This window comes from Ochotona princeps, chromosome 14 (assembly GCF_030435755.1).
Source record: "Ochotona princeps isolate mOchPri1 chromosome 14, mOchPri1.hap1, whole genome shotgun sequence".
NCBI classification, from domain to species: Eukaryota; Metazoa; Chordata; class Mammalia; order Lagomorpha; family Ochotonidae; genus Ochotona; species Ochotona princeps.
The window spans coordinates 26,141,922-26,161,378 of NC_080845.1; the positions used below are offsets into that span (position 1 = coordinate 26,141,922).

At 42.4% G+C, this 19,457-nt stretch overlaps 1 protein-coding gene across 1 annotated transcript in view; it reads right to left on the minus strand.

Annotated features, from left to right (window-relative positions):
• Positions 1–4,658: 4,658 nt before the first annotated feature.
• Positions 4,659–19,457, minus strand: part of PLPPR1 (phospholipid phosphatase related 1) — a 234,163-nt gene continuing 219,364 nt past the window's right edge. The window contains exons 5-8 of the mRNA XM_004580948.2: positions 16,074–16,324; positions 13,159–13,335; positions 10,711–10,842; positions 4,659–5,761 (exon numbers count right to left, since the gene is read on the minus strand). Coding sequence (XP_004581005.1) covers positions 5,729–5,761; positions 10,711–10,842; positions 13,159–13,335; positions 16,074–16,324 — 593 coding nt within the window. The 3' untranslated portion in view covers positions 4,659–5,728. The remainder of the gene's footprint in view (positions 5,762–10,710; positions 10,843–13,158; positions 13,336–16,073; positions 16,325–19,457) is intronic.

Genomic DNA, 19,457 nt, shown 5'->3' on the forward strand with positions numbered 1-19,457 from the left:
TTTTCTTTGTGATGTCTTTTTCTGGTTTTGAAATTCAGTTGATGTTGGTTTCATAGGAGGAGCTTGGGAAGGTTCCCTCCCTTTTACTTTTTTTTTTTTGGAATAGGCTAAATAATTGGAATATTTCTTGAAAGATTTGGTAGAATGCAGTAGTGAAGCCATCTAGTCCTGGGTTTTTCTGTGTTAGGAGAGTAATATTGATTAAATTTCTGTTCAAGCTATTGTTCTATTGGGTTTTTGATGTCCTCATGACTTATTTTATGGAGAGACTGTATGCCTAGGAATCTATTTCTTCTAGGTTTTTCAATTTGTTGGCATGTAGCTGTTCATAATTCCTGATGATTCTTTTATATCTATGGTGTCTGCTTTTCTGTTTGCTTTAATTTCTTGATTTGAGCTTGCCTGCTGCCATGCAGCCGCATCGCCCATGCCACTCTACTTTGTCTCTGTACCTTCTGCAGAATTTTGCCATTGGATTCTCTCTAACTTGCCCCCTGGAGAGTGCCTCATCTACCTCTCTCTTGCTAACTCTCCAACCAAAATCATGTCTAAATTCAAGCATGTTTGTAGAATATTATTGATGTGTTTTCCTCTTGAAATTTTGCTTATTATGTGCTGTGGGATAATCTTTATCTGATTATACATATTTTGGGTTATGTGTACTAACTATATTTGGATATCCATATATTTCTCTCAATTGGAGAACTTTTCTAGTTCACTGAAAAGGTTTTGTAAGTTATTCTTAATTCCCACACCTTCAGGAACTTTTAAGACTCATATGTTTGGTCATTGAGGGTACTCAATTAATCCCAAACACTGTTTTCAACATTTATAATTATTTCTTTTTGGTTTGGGATATTTTAAGAGACCTCTCTTGTTGATCAGATTGTTTCTTTTGCCTCCTCAAATTGTTAAAGCTTCCTACTACATTTTTTATTTGACTTACTAAATGCTTCATTGCCAATATTTCTGATTTTTATGTGTCTGCAAAATTTCTCATCTGTGTCATGAATTTATTTTCTTAACTTGTTGTTGTTGCTGTTGCTGTTTTATTTATCCTAAAGAGTTAGAGGAGGGTAGATTTTCCTTCACTGGTCACATCCGATGTGCTCATAATGGCCTGGACGGGATCAGCTGAAAGCCAAGAACTTTTTTCAGATCTCTCAAATGGGGGTCCAAAAACTGGAGCCGTCTTCTGCTTTTTTTGAGGCCATTAGCAATGAACTGGATCAGAAATAGAGCAGTTAGGATATGAACTGGTACTCACACAGAGGCTGGCATCACAGATGGTGGATTTACCCACTACAACACATAACTTTGTTGTGTTTTTGAGTAACTTTCATTCTCTCAAACAGGCACGTATGTTCCTCTTACCAGATATATTGCTTTCTGTTTTGTGTGTGTCTGTGTGTGTGTTCATGTGGATTTGTGGTCCTCTGGGGGAAATCGTTTTCATATCCCCTGAAAGATGTTGTTTTTTTAAACTATTTATTGGGGGTTTCATTCCTGAAATTGCATCTGGGACTTGTTGGAGTGCATGGAGCTTACACTTGAGTTCCACGGGCATGTGCAGGGTGCAGCCAGGGTGGGATGAAAGTGCAAGGTGACATCCAAGTTGGATGTTGGAGCGAGCCTCTGGCAACAGTCACCTACAGCTCATGACCTCAGCTCTGTGACCTCTGTGGCTGCTCCCTCCCCTCATGCTGCCCTGTCACTGGCAGCCTCTGGAAGCAATGGAACTGCCCTTTGTTGTCTGAGTCAGGAAGCTTTCAGCTGCCACTCTGCCTCAGCAGAATGAATCTGGCACTTGCATGGGAGGGAGATGGTATGACCCCTCCTTATGGACCCAGCAGGTCCTCAGGCCATATTCAAGGCCAGTGAGGATACAGAATTGTCCCTGTCAAGGCCTGCATTGCGAGGACAACACTTCCCAGCCAGGAGCTGGCTGGTGGCAGCATGTCCTCTCTCCTCACTGCTGTAACTAATGGCGTCTCTGTGTCTATTCTCCTCCAGCATTTTCTCTCAGTCGCTGGAAATCTGATTCTTCCTTTTCCTGTTGTCCTCAGGTGACTGAGGGTCAATCCAGCTCTCACTATTCCACCTCCTTGGATTCTTTTTCCTGCTCCCTAGTCATTTCCTCATCACTTTAAATAGCTCAACATATGTTCTTTATAGAAAACATTTCCTGTTAATGCTGTGTTATCTGCATCCAAACAAGATGTCCCTCAAAGTGCTAATCATACATTGTTTTCCTTCTTTTCTCTCCTATAAGTTTTGTGATGGTTCCCCCTCCCTCCCATATATTTTGTGGTGATTAAATACACATCTACTCATTGGATCTGTCCAGGTCCTAGAATAAACCTTAGCACAGAGCAGGTGTTCATTCGTTATTGAATGGATACATCAGTCAATCCTGAGACCTCCTGGATTAAGAAGTAGGATGTGCCCTAGGGTTCCAGGGTTCGTTACAAAATCCCTATGGTAGAACACTATATGAGAATTATGACATGTAAGTTCCAGTATGCATCTTGAACTCAGGACAGAAATAATATAATACCCTTTATGCACTCTACTTCTTAAAACGAACTTGTGCAGTTTGTGTTTGTCCCAACAAATTCAGCACCACTCAGATTGTGGTAGTTAGAAATAATAGTAAAACTAACTTATTAAAACAGAAATATCACTCAGGATTGTTCTTCATCATCCTAATAATGCCACTTCCTTTCCTTAGCATAGGATTATGCCCGTTTACATTTTCTGTTTCTTTAGAGCTTCCTCCAGCTTTTTGGTCCATTACAACCTCAGATTTTCATAATTTATCAAGAGGTGCATTCGTGTTCATAACTGACAAATGTAATTTCCTCACCATTTTAATCCCTGTAGTAAGGTATGCTTTCAGTTACCTTCAGGGCTTACTAAAGTTCTCTTTATTTCAAAATGAGTCAAAACAGTGCACCTGTGGAAATCAACAATCCTGAAGTAATACGATATCAGCACCACTCTTACAAGCTGGATTGCCTGGCTCCAAAGTCTGCTTTTCCTTATGACATCAAAGGTGTTTGAACCAGTTCCACATCTTTCCCTTGGTTTTCATTGCAATAAAGCCACTTGAAGTATGATGCTAGAGATAAAATCACGGAGCAAATAATTCGCAAGCTCTTAATTTCTACACTTTTGTATAAGCCATACACTCTTGTGTATGCTATAACTACATTCAGAAGGATTCATCTTCTGTTGAAAATATCTTAAAATAATCCTATTTTGATTTTTCATAGCCCATCTGAAAATGTTGGCAGGCTAACTTGGTCTTGCATTATGATTTCTTGTCATAATGAAAGGCCATTTAAATATCTGGCTACCAGACAAAATGAGTTATGCATCCTCTCACTCTTTCTGGCTTTGATTCTGGAAGAACAATATGCAGTGTTCTAAGAATTCTGATTGCAGTCTTCCCAGCCTTGGACCCAGAAGTGTTAGTGACTGAGCCATGCTGCCCAAGACACTGCAGGGCAGCAATAGAAAGTAACAGGTATCCTGGCTCAAACCCCTGGGATCCATGTGACAGTCTGATTCCTTTTCATTAAGACATAGCCACTTAGCACTGCCCTCTCTGGAAGTCTGGTGATACCTGACAGGCCTTGCTCAACTTTCCAGTCTGCCATTTAAAATTCACCTTGGGATGGGAACTCTTCCACTTGGGTCCTCTACCAAGGATCCAATCCTCTGCACTGATATGACAAGTAGTCACCAGGGTCTCAGAAAGAATTCTGCAGTGATGTTTACTTCCTCCTTCTTTCATAAAAATATTTTTATTTGAAAGGTATTTTATTTATAAAGAGACAGAGATTCTCGCTCCACTGGTTCACTCCTCAAATGGCCTCAACAGCTGGAACTGAATTGATATGAAGTCAGGAGCTGCTTCTGGGTCTCCCATGTGGGTGCAGGGGCCCAGGAACTTCAGCCATCTCTTTGTGCTTTCTCGGGCCATAAGTAGGATCAGACTGAAAGTGGAATAGCCCACATCAGATGTGAGTGCTGTAGGCAGAGGATTAGCCCACTTCCTCTTTTTAAGAAAGGCGCAGGGAAGCCTGAAAGTCTGACTCACTGTGACAAGTAAATGGAAAGAAATAAAAGGTGAATAAAACATATCCATATAAACAACCTCATGATACCGTTAACTTTTGTGATTTTTAGGAATTCTTTCATGTTCTGGTTTTGTACCCAGAAAAAGGCCTGATATAGGAAAAAAAGCAAGCAACACTTAGAATTTTTCCGATAGGTAATGCTGCACTCCTTGCTAATTTGGCTATTGGAAAACTAGGACTCATTTGGAAATAGAGAACTTTAAAAAGACTTGAAGGTAATTGAAAGATGAATACATTTTGATACAGGAATTATCCCCTTATTAGTCTGAGCAGGCTGAAGAACAAACATCAGACTAGACAACCAGAATGTACATTTGAGTGGCTAACTAATTGCAAATATTTTACTTAGTCTAAACAGAAACTCACTTGTAACCTCTCAGTCATGCCCCTGTTAGGATTTATCTTGGCACATAAGGCACTGAAAAGCACAAACATGTCTAAATGGCACCACATCATGATCCTTCAAATATTTTTTGCCCAGGAAAAGCTTCAAACAAAGGACATGAGCCAGGATACATTTTGTGATAACTTTTTTCTTCTCTTTAGAAAAAAAAATATGTACAAAAAAAGCTAAGAGCCAACATGGGAATAGTCAAGAAAACATTCTGATAGGTACAGACAAAGGAGCTCCTTCTCACAAAGGAGTTATACATCAGCTTTCACCATGCTAGAAAAATGAGATGCAGTTAAAATTCAACAACAGTTAAAAGCCAGAGTCCAGATGTTACTCTGGGGCTCTGCTGTAGATGCTCTGATATCCTTTCTGTAAAATAATACTGTGCAAACTGTAAAATATTCGTTTTCATATAAAGTCCATACAATATGATATACAAAACTGTTGAGTTGACAGGGAAGGCTGGTGCTGGCTGCTGCTTGGAAGTGAGGGAGAAGTGACTTGCCTGCCCATGGCATGATTCCAAGCTCATGATTCAAAGACCTTGAGTTTATTAGCTGGGCAAGGCTACTGTTCAGGAAAGAATCTTAAAACCCGAACACCAAATCAAAGATTCTCTGCCAATTGTTGCCATAAATAGGTAACTTTTCTAAATACTTCAACTTTGAATGCGACAACCTGTTAAGACATCAGAATACAAAGTTCTTTTTGAAGCTCTCTTGTATTTATACAACTGATTTTGGGATTTGCCATAACCAACATTCTCCTTCCTGTGACTCAAAAGTTTAACTTTCATTAAATTAAAAAATTCTGGAGGAGGCAGCAGCTGCAATAATAAAGTTAAAATGAATCATTATATTTTATTTCTGTGTCTATAAAACTGAGAAAAAGTGTGTACAAATATCACAAAACAACATCAATCATTGAATAAATGGTTCTTCAATGCACACTTGAACAAGGAGAAAATTTTGTGGATTTTAAAATTCTGGCATAAATATATTAAAGCTGACCAAAAAGAAAAAAAAATTCAGGGCAAGCTACATCACTTTCTCATTTTACAAAAATGTACAAAACATTAGCCTCTAACTAGATAAAACAGAATATTTGTCTTCACAGTTTGATATTGGGTAACTGTGTGTGTGGAAATACTGGAAGGAGGTTGAAAACAGCTTGTGACATGCCAGCTATCTCAGGTGACTTCGGTCATGGAGGCAGAGTGATTCTGCAAAGCAAACACAAACAAAACCTTGGCGTGCATGGACTGACTCGTATAACCCCCAGCTCATCCTGAATACTCACTTCCCGTCATCTTAAATTTGTAGAGGCTGTTCCCTCTCCCTGGAGTACAATTCCAAAGTCCTTCCCAGTCTGTTACTCTCCCATCAAATGATCTTTTTCTCAACTAAGGAAAGATTATTTTCATCTACACTTTTTTCCCCTATACAATTCTGTCAAGTGTAAATGGTTGCTACTATGAGCATTCAGGGATACATAAAATCAAGTACATCCCACACATACATATTTAGCAATTTCAATTAAAATTGCCATATGGTTTATTCTTTTGGAGTCGGGAGTTGTACAGAAGTGAACTTAGTATTTCCAAAGGGAAAGGGGTTTGTAGATTGATTTTTAGTTAAATTGTTACAGGGCCATTAACTTTCTGATGGCTTGCTTCATGGTCTTGTACATGATTTGTCTTCATACATTTCATGTGTTTTGAGAACCATATACAATAGTTATCAGAGCAGTCTTAATCATCCATATGCCTGCTATTTGCTGTTTGACCATGAGAGAAATGTGCTAAACAATCTTTCTATGATCAGACTCGCTTATTCTTCCTTATAGTTCTGCTTATTTTTGTTTCTGGTGACGTCTGTATAATCCCAGTCTTAACAGATCTAAGGCCTTACCTTTGTTTAAACTTGGAACACAAAGCTGTGGATCTATGGAATTGGTAAACAAAGAAACTAGGGCTTTTTGAATACATTACCACAGATTTTCTGTTTACTGTTAGTTTCTTAGGTCACTGGGAGTTTATGTGACATTTTTGGGAGCTCAGCTATACATTTTAGAAACTAAGTATTCTGTATTTTTCAAGATACTCTTCTACTTTTGAAACTGAAAGTTTTATGCATTTCCTTTTGTAGGGCAAAATATAAATTTCTATTATACATTTATTCTTGTACTATGCTTTTAATTCATTTGACCAATTCTTAGTCCATTTAATGTTTATAAAGTTCCATTTAAGTGGTAATAATAAGGTAATTCGATATCCTAAGATAGCTGGAGAAGAGACCTTGGCTAGATTTCTTTATTCTAGCCTTTGTTGTCTCAATTTATAACAAGTGTATAATATCAGTTCTGAATCAAGGGTCCATCAAAGTATTTAATTGTTTCACCATGAACCTGCTGAGTCAGTCACTTGGGGAGAAGGTACAGGTAACTTTGGTCTTACCACAGATTGGAGTCTATCTCCTGTTTAAAAATTTTTTTTTTCCTCTAAACAGAAGGCATAGGGAGACTTGTCACATCCAGAATGAGTTAAGATAATTGTTTCATTTCTATTTCAATTTTCCCATTAACAGAAATTGCCTTGTTTATAGAGATGCAATTGTTCAATTCTAACTATGCTTGCTCAAGTGAATGTGGGCATTGGGGTATACAATGTGGATAGCAAAAAGCTAACTTCCTTAAATGATACTAACACTAGAATCACACAATAATGCTTTGGAAAGTTGACCATTTTGTGTTTTTCTATAACTTTTGTGTTTTATTTTTCTTTAGTGCTTGGGGGATGTTTTGAGAAAATGTACCTGCTTAACCAACAAGAAGAACTACAGAAAGTAAACCAAATTTGTGTTAACCTTAAGAGATCACTGTAGTTTCTGAGGCTTTGAAGGGCAAAACCTGTCTCAGCAGGAAGTGAAGGAAGATGCCAGGGTCTCTTTCCGATCTGTTCTGCTCCTTAAAGAATTCAGAATAGGGGGATGGATTTATTGTGCATAAACATGTGCTCTGAAGACAGGGTCTAATCTTCAATCCCAGATATCTGCTTCCCAAGAAAATAGTGAAATTCCAGAAATCTCAAAGAAATAGCTGTTTACAGCTTCCTTTATAAACCATGAGTACAGGATGTACAGAGAAAGCTCTTGTTCAACAGGGAAAAGCACAGAAAATATTTACTTTGGAACTATAGCTCAGGTCAACCATACCAGCACATAAGCATGTTTGGATTTTCATTGCTAAGGATTGCAGACTTCATCAAGCAATTTTGATTGAATGAAGTCTCAGCTATTGAACAAGCAGGGTCTTTCTAAGTAGATCTTGTTTTAGTTTGACTGGATGGCAATTTGGACATGTCAAAGGTTTTGTGCTTTTTTTCACCCCTAAGAAAGGACAGCACCCATTGCATGATTGTTGTGAAGATTGAGATGGTCATCCAAGAATGCCGGTTCTCTTTAAGCAAACAGCAAATAAAGGGATCTGAATAACTATCTTTGTGAAAGCATTGAATGAACTAAAAGTAGATGCTTGGTAACTTGAATATTCTGTCACCAGTGAAACTAACATAACTTGAGAGGCAACCCTTTACAGTCAACCTCTTTTAGCTTAATTTTGACTTAGCTGACCCAAATCTTGGTCATTGCTGTTCATAAGTTTTTTTTTGTTTTTGTTTTGTTTTTGTTTTTTTTTTGCAGTGGAGGGCTTCCTACAGTGACTGTGTTCCAATTTGGTTCTGATCGAAAGTGGCTAGTTCAGGTTTAGCATCCTTCCAGACCATCCCAACAGTTCATACTCAGTGGATTCCAGGAAATACGGAGAGGAAGACCTGATTTATAGGATTCAGATCTCCAAAGATATCAAAGTCTTTTGGGGGAAGCAGATGTGAGAAGCATCAGCAGCTTTAATTCTGAAGGACAATCATGTGAAGGACATTGAGGGACGGTGGCCCAAACTTAGCATTAGAATGGCCTCAAATTCTATACAGAAGTGACAGACACAGCTTCAAATGTACTGTGACATTTCAACAAATTAGAAAGAAGCTCAACTGTTGCTGATACAGAACAATTAATTTACACACACACACATACACGATTCAAGAAGTTCATGAAAAATAGAATTGAAAGATTTAGTTTGCATACAATTCTGAACTTTTTTGTGATGAACTTTCTGTAGAACTTGTATGTGTGATTTAAGAACTTTTTATGTATCTCGAAACAGCACTTTTTGAAGCTCTTTGGTACCTAATTTTCAATGTAAGTAAAACATTTCAAACTTGTCCTGGACATCCCTTGGCCTGGTCAGCTGTGGATGGTCTTGAAGAACACAGAAAGAAGTCTGGGAAGGCTTCATACAGGGTGATGCCTGAGTGGTACAGGGTAGGATGATGACATGTAGAGGAGCTAATGTTACCAGGGTTTTCAGGAGACAGCATGCATGTGGAACTGTGAATATTTTCTGTTAACTTAAGTTAATTTGTCTTCAGCTACTTCATCACAAAAATAGAGAACTACTCTGACCTCACTGGAAATAGGAATGTGATTAGGGAAGACAATCTAGACTTTATTTTGCCATATCGTCACAAGGTATTGTTTACCAATTTGGCATTTGCCTATATCAATTGGCTATACATATACATATATATATATAAACTAGGAATAATTATTTCAAAGTTATTTCTACTTAGACTAAGTCAAAATGTTTGCCATAAGAAAAAAGAAAAAATACTTGGCATTTTGGCTTAATGGAGAACCTTAAATATTTTTCCCCATATGGGAATTGCTATATTGTTTTTCCAACAAAATCTTAATCCTACTTATGATTTTAAAAGGTGAAAAAATATAAGATGGTTTGCATCAGAGAGACATATTTCCCTAAAGTGGCCTTGGAAAAACCACATTGCTAACTTCAGTGTCCTTTATCTATGAGAGGACAATTACATCTATTCAACAGTTCGTAATATGAAAATGAAGGCTCAATGAAGGTACTTTTAAGAGTTCATGGAAAAAGGATTTAAAGGAAATTTGGTGCAAACACTTTGTAATCCTTGCACATGATGGGTTCTTCAAGAGTTCATTAAAAATGTGCATTATGATGAAATCATGGGTTTCAATTTTCTTCACCCAATTCTCTTTAATTCCATTTCCAATCTACTGTTATGTTCATAAAGTATCTAGAAAATTTTCTAAGCAAATACACTTAATTCCAACTTTCTAGGTTCTTTTCAGCTGGCAATATAGTACCCAGGCTTTCCTTATCTTTTTAAAGTAGAGTTAAAAATTCATCTGTGCTCACACAATACACTAGATAAGATTCATTGCATCCTGTTGCCAGCCACTTGCTCCCTGCTCATCTGAATTCTTTGAAGACAATGACTTTGTGTCTATCTGTGGCATGAAGCAAGGTTTTATTGTGGAAAAACTGATGGAGAAGTATCGTTATGAATTTTTTATGGTGTCAACTGTATGGATTCAAAACAATGCTTTAGTAGATTCTTGCATGTGCCTCCAGTTACATAAATGTAGGCTTTCTTTCCAAATGTAGTTGGCTCTCTGTATCTGTGTTCTGTGTTCACTCATTATCACTAACCGTGAATCTGAAACACTGGAAAAAATTGTGCTGAAGTGATACAGAATGTTTTCTTGGTTATTAGTCCCTGGATAATATGGTGTGACAACTATTTATACACCATTTGTTAGGTTTTGTAGTTAATCTAGGGATGAAAGAAAGAATATAGGATATATTCTTTCATATATGCAGATAATACAACACTTAATGTAAGGGACTTGACTGCTCAGATATTTTGATGTGTTCAGAGGACTTCTGGAACCAATCCTCTGCATATACTATGGGACAGCTATGTGTCCTAGATGCTAAATCAAGTAATCTGTGCTATCAGTCCAATCTCAGTGATGTGATATTACAAGGAAGTCAAAGTTTCTGGAAGTAGCTGGAGTTTGAGTTAGATGTTTGTAAAAATTTTCTGAATCTTCATGACTGCAGATCCCTGGAAAAAATACAGGATTCATTGGGAAAGCTCTTAAGACTTTTAAAATAAATCCAATGCTAATGTGTGGATTTATTGGTGTCCTGCTTCCAGGAGGGGAGTGGTTTGATTGACTTGCCAAGGCTAGAGGGTTGAGCCTGTGGGTTTAGTTACATTCACTGTACCTGTGCACTTAAGGTCTCCAGTGGGCTTTCTATTCTTGGGAAAGCCATTAGGGCTACTCCACGTGAATCCTCGGATTTGGGCTTGGAAGGAGATCCTTGTGTTCCTTTAAAGTTATGGACCACACACATTCCCTGCAGAGAGAGAGAGGAAAAAGACTGGGGTCAGACCAAAGCTGTCCATGCCTGGCCATTGTAGAGTGGCAGACCTTTCTCCTGGGAGGTCATCATTGCAGTGACATTCGCCCCTGAATGAAGAGATAAAGGAAACCCTGCTTTCTGCTGAGAACAGTCCAAACACCGAGAAAACATCTCATTCATTACCAGAGAGTAAGTGCTAATCAATCCACTTCGCCGAGCCTATGTATTCACCTTAAAATTGAACAAGTCATGTGATCTTATCAATTTGTAACAAAGGGTGACTAAGTCAACCCATAACAACTGACACTTGACAGACACCGTGTGTCTGGCTGTCCCTCCTTGATTTACCTCACTTCACTTGGACCTGCCCAGCACTTCTGCATGGGAAGTACTGTAACCCTCTTCAGCTTAGATACCGAAGCACAGAAAGGTTAGACAACTTGACCCGCAGACATATAAACTGCAGGACCCCCAACTCATACCACTGTACTATTTTACCCTTTGCAAGTGCCAAATTTAAGCAAGTCCTCAGTCAATGTTATAGCTGATCTTTAACACCTAATATGCTCATTGTCAGAACATGTGATTTTTTTGCTTGATGACCATTTTCTCTGTTCCTTCTGTCCACACGGAGTTCATATGCCTCCCCACTTCATATATTCTCACTGTTCCCCACCTTTGTTTCTGTAACTGGTGTCTTTGAGTCTTCCTGCAAATCCTGCAGAACGTTTACATGAACCCATTCTACCTGACTGCCCCACAGGTCATTCCCCAGTTCTGGTGAAACTTCTCCATCCAGGCAATGAGAGATGGGGGAGGGTATATGAACCCCAGAGTTGAGAGACCAGGGTATGTTCAGGGTGTGTTGGCTGAGTAATTATTGAACCAGTGACTTCCCTTGTACTTCACTTCCCTCATCAATCAAATGAAGATGAAGTGTTGCAAGGGCTGCATGGTGTGTGTGTGTGTGTGTGCGCGCACGCAGGGGCCAACATGACACCTCAGATCAGTTGCTGCCTGGGATGTCGGCATGCCATGTTGCAGAGCTGACTTATGGCTATTCTCTTTCCAGCTCCCTCTGATGCACCCGAGAAAGCAGCATAAAATAGCTCAAGTTTCTGGGTCCCTGCCACGATGTGGTAGATCAAATTCCTGGTCCCTGGCTTGGCTTGGCCTTACCCTTGCTGTTGAAGCTTTCCAGGCACTGAACCAGCAGGTGGAGGCTCTTTCTGGCTCTCCCCTTCTCCCAAACACAATCTTTAAAATGCCTATGTGTATAAGGCATGTTAGCATTGTTCAAGAAATCACTTCCTTCCCCTTTCTCCTACAGTACTGGTCATGGGAAACACAAATGTGTCAAATGATAATGTACGTAGATAGTATGTTGACATTCTGAGTTTTTGTTCCTTTATTTTCCCCGTCTCCTAGTCCTGGCTCTGAAATGCCTGCCACCTGCCCATGTCAGTCCTGCCCACCCTCCCTCATCCCCAGGACAGAGCATATCTGAATGTGGGCACAAGCAGGAGCACACGCAGGGGCAGGTAGGAAAGTCTCGGTCATGCCAGGGCAGTTCAGCAACAAGCTGGATCTTTAGGAAAGGCTACCTGTGCAAAATGAATTTAGCCATATTAGTTGGGAAATCACTGGAGAAAAGCATTAAATAGTAGCTGATTGATGGGAAATGGGGCTACCAGATGTTGAGGGAATACAAGTTTATGTTACGGCAGAATCTTGACTCGGCAGACACAAAGCCTTAAGAAATGTTTAGGATATTCGGAATCGCTCTTTGGTTTTCACGAGGGCTGGACGGCTCCAGAACTAACTGAGCACTAAACAAGTTGGCTCTTCCTTAGGAGCAAAGCCTCCACTTACATGTCAGTTGTTTTCTTTAGGAATCCTGTCTCCTGAAGTCGCCTATCTTATGTGATGTATATATGTGTACATACATACATATACACATGGAAGAATCTGTTGGAAATGCAGGGTCCTAGAGGGAGGGACACAGTGCGATCTTTCATCTGCTGGTTCACTTCCTAAGTGGCTGCTTCAGTCAGGCTTGGGTCAGGCCTAAAGCAGAAGGCTAGAAGTACATCTGGGTCTCTCTCATGTGTGTAGGGACCCAGCACTCAGGCTGTCTGCTGCTGCCTTCCCAGGTACATTAGCAGGAAGCTTGATCAGAAGGGGAGCATCTAGAACTACAACTGGGATGCCGGTGATGTAGGTGGTGGTTTAATCCCAGCCTCTGGGACTCGTCACTCACTGCGGTTTTCAGCACAAGAGGGAGAGGGAGAGATAGAGCAGCTGACCTACCAGAAACAGGGCCACTGCAGTGCCCACAATGAAGCCCGCGATCACGTCGGAGCAGTGGTTCCGGTACTCGGAGACCCGGTTGAGGCCAGTCAGGAAGGCTGTGCAGAGGGTGCCGAGGCATAACACTGGCTTAGCCAGTCGGCTGCTCTTCGTCTTGATTGTGCTTGTGATGTACATCTGGAGTAGGACAGAGGTCGGGAGTGACCAGGCTGCCTGCTTGAACTGGTGCACACACATGCTTGCATGGCTGGACATTCACCCACACACACATACACCCACACCCACACACAGCAAGGGGCTGTGCCAAAGCAGTCACACCAACTAGCTGCCCATGAACAAGTCCATGAAGCTACTCAGAAAACAATGATCAGATGGGCATTAACTAGAGTTCTAGTGGGCATATGATCAGAAGTACAAACTATGCAGTAAATCAAACTGATTCGGGGGTACTGAGAATTAATTGGAACAACTGTACTTTCTCCTTTAGGTGTCCCCTAGCCCTAGATGCTTCACACAGTCAGGCAGTAACGGAAGTGCTGACGGTCCGAGTTACACCTTGTAACCATTCTGACTCAGGGAAATGTCTCAGTTGTGATGGGAAATACATCTTTACATCCCTCGGGATACCTGTAATTGGCTCTACTTTCTTTAGTGAGTTTTAAAATTCTAAATTCTTCTGTGTGTGCCACAGAAGATTGAGAACATTTAAGGAAAGGAAAATGGAAATTGTGAGCCCTGAGACAGGAAGTTTTATTTGTAATGAGTAGGGTGAAAACAAGTTACATGGGCATAATTATTAAGACGGAATGGTCTCACCCCTGAAGCAATAGTTAAAATGCCATTGTAATAGCTGCAAATAGCCACCAGAGGGCGAAATTGATCCATCCTTAAAAAAAAAAAAACCCAACATGCTGAATTTAGCAACTCTAATAAAATGCACTGATCCTAAAATGAAAAACTTACAGTGCTTGTATGGCCTGAGTACCCAACTTCAAGCAGATGCATTTTGTAACACTGCAATTAAATATTAACTTCGTGTAGTGAGGCTTCAACATTTGTGTGAACACCAAAAATGCAATTTTCTTTAAGTATCAAAGCTAGTTAGGTTAAAGAAATTATGACCTAGTACTACACTATTCTGAGAATATGTGGAAGATCTTACCTGAAATGCTTTTTAAGGCTCCTATAGTGTCCTTTAATTATATCTTTAAGAAATCTTTTCGTAGAAGATGACTAACTTTGAAGGTTCGTGTCCTCTTATAATGTGTTGAGGGAATCGTTGCTACTTTCCCTCAGCATGTAGCAGAGGTTCAGAAAATGTATGGGTGCGATTTCTGCTTCAGTTTCGTGATTATGAACTGCAATTTGTGATTTAAGTTGGATTACATCTGAATACTTGAAAATGCATGCTATAGCAGCAACCATTCTCTGTGAGTTGACTATAAAGATGCCTCCTGGCCCCTTCCTTGATGAGCTAAAATTCCACTCGGCAGTAAGTTCAGTCTGATGTGAAAATACAGGGAAAGTCACAAGAGGACACTTCATACAAGTGAGGTTCTAGATAATTTAGAATAAATCGACATTCTGAGAAATGGAAAATCAGTATTTCATAGCACTTTGTCTTAAAAAAGAATATTAGCGTGGATTTTTGTTAAGCTGTCTAACCTATGGCTGACCTGTTTTGTATGTTGAGGATTTTGTGTTGTTTTTCTTAAGGCAGGGGTACCTGAAATCATTAGATTAAAATGAAACAGGAAATGTAAAAGGAATAAAAAGGAGATTGACTTACACTGGAGTTGGTGGTGGACAGTCGGATCCTCTAGATATATAAATGGGACACAGTGGCCACCATCTATTCCAGCTATTTATAAAGCAGCCCGACACCTTGAACCTGAAGTTGATCACCTTTTCTTGTGCTGACAGGGACCTACTTCCCTCTAAGGCAGAAAGTGCTCCCTTGGGATCAGTGCGTAGCAACCCGGAGACGGGGTCAGGCTCACCCACAAAAGCTGGGAAGAATGGGCATTGGGAAAAGAATTTTTCCTCTGCTTTCTCCTCTCCTACTGTTGACCAATAGTCATGAGGCTGGTCACCCCTGAATACAAGCTAAGCTGAAGTAAGCAAGAGGGATGTCTTCATGGGCGAGTGCTAATGCCGCCAGGGCCCCGAAGACATCCCCACGCAGAACTCCTGAGCTGCTCCGTGCGCCTGTGACAGAGCACACTGTGCAGCGCACGGTGAGATGCGGCCAGTTCCCACCGGAGTGCAGCACAGTGGGAGATGAGCAGCACGGCCTTGTTCTTCAAGGTGAGCAACCCATGTGGAGAGCATGCTGCCCCAGTGGGGCAGGCCAAGGTGAAGCAACTTGGGGAGGGGCAAAGGAAGTGACCTTTGGGGTGTTGTGATTCTAGGATCACCCTGTAGAGTGGTGGGAGCATGTCCAAGGCAGCAGGGGAAAGTGGAGTATTTATCCCCATCTGCACGTGTGGCTGCACATCTGCAGGCAGGCATGAGAAGGAGGTGGTGTTCTAGAATAAGCCATGACTTTGGTAGAGGGTTCTGTTATGGGTGGTGAGAGAATCCCGGACATGGTGCCAGGAACCTGAGTCTCAGCTTTGAGTGGGCGTTCTTGGCAATTCTCTGAGTAGTGTTGGTGCCTATAAAATATAAGGCTATAACTAGGGGATTATCAACATTGTGTTCAGAACTAGCATCTGGCATGTCAGGGTATTACACTGGGATGCTGGGAGGGGATCGGGGTAGGGGGACTGTGCTATCAAGAATGTGCTGCAACACAGTTAACAAACTACACACAGCTTCACACGTCACTACAAGTGACTGTGCTACAGAAGGTAGAGGGCAGAAATCCTAGCGGGAATCTGAATTGGCACAGGTAGGTGGACATGCACCCTCACCGTGGCGTATAAGGCGGAGTAAATGCTCAGTGCTGCATGCTTGGACGGAAAGGATCTCCGAGCCTTTTCTATGACTGCCAGGTCCCCGGTGCAAATATTCCTGTTGTTGATGAATTGGTGGTGCACTCTGCAGTCTGTACTGGTGTAGTTTGGCTTGCACACGGTCAGGAAATATGGCGTGAGGTGTCCTGTGACCACTTGTCCAGCATTCACAAAAATGTCAGTAGCAAAAAGTCCAAATGCGAACACCCCTACAAGGAGATTGAAAAGAATTAGGAGTAGTGACATGCTAGAGGACATAGCAGTGAGTGCCCAGGATGACTTGTTTTTGTTTTTTTTTAAATTTATTTTATTGTATTGTTGTTGACAATCTTTACATAGTTAATTATGGTTAAAAAAAAAGGTTCAGGGGGTATAGGGAAGTGGGTAAGACTATTATGTCCATATTGTTTCCATCATGTATCCGAGGTAAAGGGGGATATTGAGGGAGAAGCCCCACCCCGTTTCCCGCCCACCCCAAGTCCCGGATGTGGGGCATGCTCTGAGATATTTGCTCAAGTGGTTTTAACAGTTCTCCAGTTATGAATCGCTGCCAGTTTTGCTCAATGAGGTCGTCCACAGATTGATATGGTCCATCATAAAGTCTCCGTTTGCCCCATATTTCGCTGCCAACTTATAGCTGAGATGAATGATTGTCCTGTTCTGTCTTCTGTCTTTTCTTGGTTAGAGTTCTGAGTCCAGCAGTTCAATTGGGGAGATCTCCAAAGAAACTTTGAGGTATTCCCAGACTAGATTCTTGCATGTTCTAGCAAGCACAGGGCCTGGCACAGTCCATCACCCCGATCAGCTGGTGGTTTCAATTGCTGGGTTGGTTCTGTTTTCAGTCCCGAGTTGTACTGGAACCAATGGGTGTTGCAGTCCAGCCTGGTTCTGCCCAGCACAGACTCAGCCCTTACATCAACCAGTGGGAGCTGCAGCCTAGTCGGGGCGACCCACAATAACCCCCACCAGGCCCGCCCCCTACCCTGGTTTGCCAGTATGTGTAGCAGTAGACCAGTCTGTTCCCCATCCCATTGGGCTCTTGTACTTGTCAATGGGTATTAGTTCCATCTAACCAACTCAACCATCCAGCCCTCACGGATGTTGTTGAGTGCCTCTCTGTCTAGCCACCCCAGCCCCCGTCCTAGTTTTCATGCCCTCCTGCTGGACTAGTGACCCAAGAAGGGGGAACCCACTTTTTCCCTCCCAGGTCTCTCTGTCGCGGTTTATGCACTCTTTAGGTGGTTCTGTGATTTGACTTGGCAGAATTAGTCCCCAGTGCCAGCTTCTGCCAGCTGATGCTGCGTCTATGCCCAAACATCCCTCACCCACTCTAATTTATGCTTGCACCAGCAGGAATAATCAGCCCAGCCTGGCTTTTCCCTGATCTAGTCCACATGCAGCGCACAGGTGTTGTAGCCTTGCTTAGTCTGGTCTGTCCCCATTCCAGCCCACACTCTCTAGTGGGAGTAGCTGTCCGGCAAGGGGACCAGCCCCTTAATCCCCCTGCCAGCTCTGCCCCTCCCTTCCTGGATCTCACGTGTGCTGGTTGGATGCTGCGGTCAAATCCAGTACAGGCAACCACGCCCTGGCATTCCATAATGTGTACTGGTTTTGTTGCGACCAAACCCGGCTCAACCCACACTCTGTTCTGGTGATCAGATTTGCCAGTGGATGACATGAACTGATTCAGCCTGGTCTGCCCCTGACCCATGCCGAATGTGTGTCAGTGGGAAACTTTCCATGGCCTATTCTGGGCTGTTTCCTATCATGCTTCTTGCGATAACCTGCAGGGACTGTGTCCTGCCAGAGGAGTTGCCCAGGCTCCTCCATCAGAACCCCTCCCAATGTCAGATTTTGCGCATACCAGGGGGTCCTTGAGCCAACCCTACTCAGTTCACCTCCTGTCCTAGCAGGAACAGTGGCTTTTCCTGGCTGGCTTTCACCCCATTCTGGTTCTTGTTGTTGGATGTTTCAGCCCAGCCATGGCTCGTCCATACCCACATACAGCTCACACATGGCTTAGTAGGGGGTTGAGACCCAGCCTAGTCAGTCCCACGTCTACCCTGGTTCTCCATGACACCAGATGGTGTTGGGGTCTGAACTGGCCTGGTGCATCCAATCCCAGCCCACACTAGTGCCTCGGGTGACTACAACTGTTTCCTAGATAGAACGCAGCCCCCATTTCAGCACACGCACCCCTTGGTAGGAACCTCAACCCAGTTAGGGTGTCCCCTTACCTCCCCAATTGGGCCTGTTCCTAGCCGTGAATCACGCACCTGCCCGTGGTTGCTCTGAGGACCAGTAGGTGCAAGAGCCTAGCTTGGCATGACCTGTGCTCCATGCTGGCTTCTAGTTTTGCTTGTAGGCTAAGGTTTGCTCAGTCTTGCCCAGTACATTCCATTCCATTACCAATTTCACAGCTCAGCTTTGTTAAGTGATTAGAAGTTCTTCAAAGGAAGAGTTACTGACATTGGGAATCTTTGGGATTGACTCAGATCCCAGAAACAGTGGGGTCAACCTGGAGCTACCTAAGCAGCGATTCAGACAACCAATACCCCAGAGCTCCCTGGCCAGGCAGCCAGCAGGCACAGCCTGGCTCCAAATGGCGCACTGGCTGCCAAGGCCCAGCTCACCATGAGCACATGGTGGCTGGGATCGGGATCTGAGCAAGACACTCCCTCCTGCAGCCCCCAGCAGCCTCCCGGCTGCTGAAGTTTAAACCCGCAGGCCCAAGGTTGTGCCCCACCCCAATCCCGTCCACCGCCCAATGAGGGTGGTGGGGGGGGCCCGGACCCACCCAGTCCTGGAGACTCCCCCCTCGGTGTACTCACCCGAAAGGAAGCAGCCCCCAAATCCAGGTGGGCCCAGGCCCAGCTCACTATGAGCACATGGTGGCTGGGATCGGGATCCGAGCAAGACGCTCCCTCCTGCAGCCCCCAGCCCATGATGACTTGTCAAAGAATTCTGCAGTCTGTCCCTCACCTTTGCCTGCCCAGGGAGGGGTGCCTGCTGCCCAAGCCGAGGCAGACATTCTGCTATTAAGATCTTACTGTTTTGTGTACGTAATTTAGGAGTGTAGACCGCTGGAACAAACATGAGTTCCAGATTCATACAGAATAAGGCTTTGATCTCATTTGGTGACTTAGAGTATGTTGCTTTCTGTCTTTGATTCCTGGGACTCTTGTTTGAGATTGGATGAAATATGCTACAAGCAAGACACCTTCCGTGGTGTCTGATTTTAATTATTCAACAGTTATCTTTTTCCTTATGTAGGCATTGTTGTCCCTAACCCTACTTGGAAATACAAACTCTCCTAGAAGGAGTTATCTGACAGCCTTGTTA